This window comes from Gallus gallus, chromosome 4 (genome assembly GCF_016699485.2).
Source record: "Gallus gallus isolate bGalGal1 chromosome 4, bGalGal1.mat.broiler.GRCg7b, whole genome shotgun sequence".
NCBI classification, from domain to species: Eukaryota; Metazoa; Chordata; class Aves; order Galliformes; family Phasianidae; genus Gallus; species Gallus gallus.
The window spans coordinates 21,366,856-21,373,115 of record NC_052535.1 but is presented as its reverse complement, the minus strand read 5'-3'; the positions used below and the strand labels follow the sequence as shown (position 1 = coordinate 21,373,115).

At 39.2% G+C, this 6,260-nt stretch overlaps 2 protein-coding genes across 6 annotated transcripts in view; one reads left to right on the top strand and one right to left on the bottom strand.

The window, feature by feature from the left end:
• Positions 1-23: 23 nt before the first annotated feature.
• C4H4ORF46 (chromosome 4 open reading frame, human C4orf46) lies at positions 24-4,993 on the top strand. 4 transcript variants are annotated; one of them, XR_005859560.2, is made up of 5 exons: positions 24-193; positions 294-616; positions 1,642-1,991; positions 3,691-3,776; positions 4,364-4,993. XR_005859560.2 is itself a non-coding variant. In XM_015285336.4 (2 exons), exons 1-2 carry the CDS (start codon positions 50-52, stop codon positions 447-449), a joined length of 300 nt encoding a protein of 99 aa, XP_015140822.2. In that variant the 5' UTR covers positions 24-49; the 3' UTR covers positions 450-1,387. The 4 variants fall into 4 exon arrangements, 1 of the variants encoding a protein (XP_015140822.2); XR_005859559.2 differs by having other exon boundaries at positions 3,691-4,993; XR_005859558.2 differs by having other exon boundaries at positions 1,642-4,993.
• Positions 2,842-6,260, bottom strand: part of RXFP1 (relaxin/insulin like family peptide receptor 1) — a 48,100-nt gene continuing 44,681 nt past the window's right edge. For both annotated transcript variants that reach the window (XM_420385.7, XM_015285335.4), the window contains exons 16-18: positions 5,809-6,219; positions 5,131-5,349; positions 2,842-3,432 (exon numbers count right to left, since the gene is read on the bottom strand). In XM_420385.7, the coding sequence (XP_420385.3) occupies positions 3,131-3,432; positions 5,131-5,349; positions 5,809-6,219 (932 nt within the window). In that variant the 3' untranslated portion in view covers positions 2,842-3,130. The remainder of the gene's footprint in view (positions 3,433-5,130; positions 5,350-5,808; positions 6,220-6,260) is intronic.

The window sequence follows — 6,260 nt, the reverse complement described above, 5'->3', positions numbered from 1 at the left end:
TTTCGCGGGGCAGGACGGGATTAGGGCGGGGCGGGTCGCAGCGTCGGTTATGGCGGAGGCGGCCCGGCTGCCGGCTGAGGGTGTCATCGGGGTATCGCCCAGCACCAGGCCCCGGCGGGCCCGCAGCGGCAGTGAGGGAGCGGCACCGGCCGGAGCCCCGCAGCTGGAGGAGGTGGAGATGCAGATCGGCGACGTGAGTGGACGTTAAGTGGGCGGGAGGAGGGGCCGTCGGGGCGCGTCTTTGTATCTGTCTTTCTGTCTGTCTTTCTGTCCGTTTGTATTGCTGTCCTTAGGCCGCCTTCTCGCTGAGCCGCGTCCTGCAGGCGACGAGCGCCGTGTCGGCGCAGGTGGAGGCGCTGGCGGCCCGCTGCTCGGAGAACGCTCGCTGCCTGCGGACGTGGCGGGGCCTGCTGAAGGAGGGCTACGACTCCCTGAAGCCCAGCGAGTGAGCCGCCGGGGGCCGAACTGTGCCGCGCTGCTGCCTGCACGGCCTTCGCCTGTGGTCCTCATCAGCTCCCCTTGAGCCGAGAGCGTTCGGAAGCACTCGTATTCGCGCGAGTCCCGCGTAAAAATAATCCTGTTCAGATTGCAACTTTGGACTTCCTCGGCAGCTCAGGTGATTTGAAGTTTGTGCTGAAGTAGCACACACAGAGTTACCTTGCTCTCTGTGCGTGCCTGGAATTTGCAGCCCTTTGAAGACGCCTTATATTGCTGGATGTCTTCATGAGAACTTTCACTTGCAGAAGCCCATCCGCTCTGCACAGACTCCAGCTTTCCTCTGCACATGCTCTTTCATTATGGAAAGGATGGGATCGTGTGTCAGGACATGGCTTATTTACAAGCTTTAGATAACCCCCCTGTCCCAGACATTATTTTAAGCAGCATTGTGATATATTTCTATGAAGCTGCATTTTTGTTTTACAATAAGTTTTATTACTGTCAACAATTTTACACTATTTTCTATTGTAATAAAGTGCCTTATGATGGTTCACATTGCTCAGCAGTGTTTACTGTTAGGATGAGTTGTTCTGAAAGCACAAGTAAAAGCTTCCATCAGTTAGGACAGAATCTGTGAAATGTACTCTCCCATCTCAAGGAAGAACTTTCTTTGTACTTGATGCTGATTTATGTCTTGCCTTAAGCAGTTATGAGTTCATTAGTTTAGTACTAACTGTTAACAAGGCCTTTTGGTCTGGAAGATCGCTTTTCTGTAATAAATATCTGTACTGTGCCTTTACCACAGCTGCAAGGGGGGAAATGCTAAAATACAAGTGAAAGCTGCAAGAGAATGTAGCTGTACCCTGAATCAGCCAAATTCTCCCTGGTAAGGCTATTTTAAAGAGAAGCTGTAGTTTTGTTATCAAAGCAATAAAGTTCTTAAAACAAATTTTGAACTGATGGATATTCTTGGATTACTCATAGAAACAAAGATGACATTGAGTACATTTAAAATCAATACAAAAATAGGAATATTGATAAGGACAGAGATCCTATTGAACGCAGGGGAGCAGCTTTCCGAATGAGCCTTAGATTACACAAGCCCTGTTGAACTGAGTTCTGAGTGTTCAGGTTAAAGGTAATCTATGTTGCAGGATTCCACTTAGCTGTTTTTTTCTTTTTTTTTTTTTTTTTTTTTCCCAGTAACTCAAGATGCTGCCAAACTACTTGGAACAGAAGTCATTTTGTTCAATGGACAATCTTTTATTTTGATTGAACATACAGTAGATACTTAACTTTTGATTTCAAGATAATCCAAAGTTCTGTAAACAGCTGAAGTGTGAGTCACACTATTTTTAATTCTACTTCTTACATTATTAAGAAGTGCAAACATCAGAAGTATCTTTTAACTTCATCTTAAAAAGCTTCAAATCACCAATACAAAAGAATTTATTTTACCTTCTTGGGCTTCCAGGCCATTGGACTGTGAATATGGTACTAAAAGAACAAAAGAAATCATAGTAATCCTTAAGGGAACAGATCATCTTCAGTATGTAAGTGCAAAAGAACTGCCTCTATATCTATCCTTACACCTTTTTTTCTGGGATACAGAGGTTTGTTTCAGATGGATAAAATTACTGTGCTGTTGTAATATAGGGAAGAAAAATGCAGCCCAAAAAATGCTCAACTGTGATGTTCCTAAAATTTTTTTTAGCCATAACACATCCATTCACGTATACAAGGAGATTGAAATATGTATGTGATGACACTTATTAAGACTGACAATCAACTATTTGGCACTCTCCTGTTATTCAATATAGAGAAATAGATAAAGGATGAAACCTGTTGAAGTGTGTAAACTGTTGGGAGCTATTTAGTTTAGCTCATAATGAAATGGTGAGGAGAAGAGCAGCATCAAGATACTGGGGTACTCAGTTTGGTCTTCCTAAATCTTCTGAAGGGAGAAATTTCCTCTAGTTAACAGCTGGAGGACACACAGTTGAGAAACACATTTGAAAAAAAATATTCTGATTCTGCTTGAATGAGAACAATTGTGCGGGTGAAACAGATGATTAAAGGAATAATGTTTCCACCTGTTTGACCTTAACAAATATAATAAATTTATCTAATTATGAAATGAAAATATTTTCTTAGTGTTATTCCCTAAAGCTTTAAAGAGCTGTATGCAGTCTAAAAAGTCTGCCACTCAGAAATTTTGAGAGGAGTATGTTTTTAAAGATGAAACCAGTCAACTCTGAAAAATAAAACAGCTGTTGAAATGGGTGTTCTTTTTTTTATTATAAAAAGTTTATTGAAAATAGCCTTTTTTCCCCCCAAAGATAGATGATTTTGAAACATTCTGATTTCAGTATGAGATGTTTTAAATGTCACTTCATTTTTTTCCCCCCACACTCCTGGCTTGTTGGAGGAAAAAAAAGAAAGAAGAGATTGACTTCTCATTCTGAACTAGAATGAGTTGTCAAAATAGCAGGATCTGTTGCAAGGTGGAAATAATACTTTATATATTGGTTCTACCTGCAAGCAGCCATGCTATGCTTCTTCCCGCTTTGAGTTCTGGTGCACAGGAGTCGAGGCGTCATACCTCCTTCTCTTGTTACCATTGTTGTAAAGCAGCAACTCCACAGGCGTGAAGCTAACAGTGCAGATGTCACTGTGAAGATCCCAAACATATTTACGTGTACGAATTTAGTCTTGTTGACTGTGTAGTGACAGAGGCATCAGAGGAGTCTGTACAAAGCACAGGCTTAGTTAGCTTTGGTGTGATTTCATGCATTGGCCACATCTCTACCCAAATGAAGGATGGACCATAAGCTTTCTGACTGCCTTTGCCTCTCTTGGATCTTCTTTGTCTGTAGTTGTACCAAAACTGGTGAATCATTTCTTTGAAGGGTCGTGTAGTCAAAGTGTAGAGAAGAGGATTCAGAGCACTATTTATTGGCAAGATAAAAATCACTACCCAAGATGTTATGGTACCTTGGAGAGAGAAAAAGAAAGGAAGCTGTAGTAGGCATTATAGCATTTCTACTTATTAATTAACCTGAGCACTTGATGCTTATGAAACAGAGCTTCCTGCTTGGAGGGATGGCTGCACACTTCCAGGTTGGCTTCATATCACAACAGGTTGTTTCTTCTCACTATTATGTATGCACTACCCTTTGCTCCTGTCCTCAGATATTATTCATTATAAGTCTTCCCACAAAGCTAACCCTCCTAACCCTTTTTTCCCCTCAGATACTGGTTTTGCTCTTCTGCATCAGTTCTGTTCTTTTCAATGCATAGGACATTTGATACACCCATATTTCCTTTTTGCCCTGTTGGTAAGTGTCTCCATGTTCACACCTCCTTCCTTTATCATGGTTTCCTGTTCTCCTGCCTGTGTCAGTGCCTGTGTGCATTTCTTCATTACCATTCTCATCCTTACTGTTTGGGATGTCAGAATCCAAGAGAAGGAACAGGATTATTATGCTGAAAAGTAGTCATAGCACTGCACTGTTTGATTTATAAAACAATAACAGAACTACAAATAGGTTTGTACATTCTGCCTTCCCCTCCACTGTCTGGCTTTATGATTTTGCTGCATTATGAATGCACTCCTGTTGATGCCTCTAATGTTATCTGCAGTTTTGGAAACAAGCAGATGCATGATTCAAAAACTGTCACAGTGCATCTCCCCAAAAAAGAAATGGGCTTTAAAACTTCTGTAATCTTAGACAACCACCTGGCGATGTCTTTCATTTGAGTTAGTTAAAATGAGTTAGTACTACTTAACCTAATCTTGTCTAATGCAGAATGTTTACTTGCTCAACCCAGGACCACCCTGAGGTTCAACAAGTTTTATTGTAGATTTCCTGACTCAGAATACATCTGCTTCTGCTTCTCACAGTGTTTTTTGAAAATCTCTTAGGTTGTTTGATAACTTCATGAAGAAGCATTCTACAAGACCTACCATCACTCTAAACTATTTTGAATGATGAACCTAATTTTCAGACATTTGACACTTAAGTCAAAATGTTGAAAAAGTAACTCCCAACACTGCTGGTTCTCATGCTAACATATTCTTTCCAACATCGTTTACAATATCTACATAAAGAAGCTATTTTTCTATTGTGTGCCAGCATTAAAAAGAGAAAAAACGAAAAAAGATATAGTTTTTAATCTTTTACTGGTTTTACATGGGAATGTATTTTTAGCATGAAGAAAGTTAGCTTGATTTTACATAACTTTGTGCTTGAAGTGTCAGTTTGCACTAAAAAGTTATTTCAGGGTAAGAATTATATGGTTAAATCAAGATATGAAATTTTGTATTGGCTTGAGTTCTAGTTAGGCAACAGAATCTCCAAAAGCCAGAAGATGAGAAAACCCAATCCAGTGCAAGCTTGGTTTATAAAATCATCTTATATATTTTATAGATATTCTATTGGGACAGACTTCAAAGATTTGATTTTTTGTTGTTTTGTCTGAATTAAATGTGACTAAACTTGTTGATTATAGTCATATAGTCTAATGGAGTAATAAAGCAAAGTATAATTCATTATATGGCGTGTGCATCTACGAAGATAAATGAGCATATAGTTCATTATAGTAATACAATTCAATACATTCAATTCTTTGTTCTTCTAAATGAGAAACTTCATACACAGTCAAAACAGCAGCACAAAGGGAAGAACATACCTGGTATTTCTACTTGCAGTAAAGAAAGGAGTTTCAAAATAAAAATGGGTATCCAACAAAGTGCATCGGTAAATACAATGAAGAAAAAGCGTTTGGCAAGTATCATCTCTTTTTTAATATGATTCTGAATTTCAGTGGCCATAATAGCTGTTTGGTGAACACTGTAGAACATACTTCCATAGGAAAAGACAATGATGAGAAAAGCTGCCAAGTTTACACCTGTTGAAAGAGTTTAAATTAGTTACTTCTTAAAAGCAGAGTGGCAATTCCACATCATTTGTTTGCAAGTTGGATAATATAGAAAAATCCTTGCTCTAAACTGCCAATCCCATAGAATTAAATGGTCTTCACTCAAACATGGAATCTGTACTCCGGTAATTAAATTATCATCACCTAACATATGTTTACTATTGGAGCCAAACAGTGCAATTCTTCTCTTTACTTCCCTGACAAAGATCTATTCCTTAGGAACTCAATGATCCTACCTTCTTTCCAAGTTCTGAGTCCTTCATACATTATAAGATATGTAACTATCAACCTAATATAATAAAATAGATTGGAAAAGGTCCATGTGAGACATGAACATCCCAACAAAGATGTCAGATCTGTTTGAAAATCAGGTCCATTATTGTATATAAGGAATGATCTAATCATGTATCGGAAAGAAAGGCAACTTACCTAAAAAAATGACAACAGAATAAATCTGACTTCCTGAACTTTCTGATTGCTCTGAGTGAAGAGGGAAACAGACGCCATTGGTGCCATAGTAGTTCCTGAAAAATTCCTTATTGCTCAGTGGAATAAAAGCAACAGCAAACCCAATTACCCAGATAAGAACTAAAATGGAAATTGTCCTGCATTTTCTGGGCTTCAAACACCTAAAAGGATAAACTATGCAGATGTATTTCTCCAAAGTCAGGTAAGTCAAAAGTAAGACTGACACCTCTGTAGACAGAATAGCCAGCGATCCCACCAATTGACAATGAATACTGTCCATCCACAACTGAGCGTGCTTGTTGTATTCTCCACGATATTTAAGATCAAAAGCTCCAATCACAAATAAATATATTCCCATCAGACAGTCAGCACCTGTGGGCATAGTGCTTAACATCATTATTTACACATCTGAA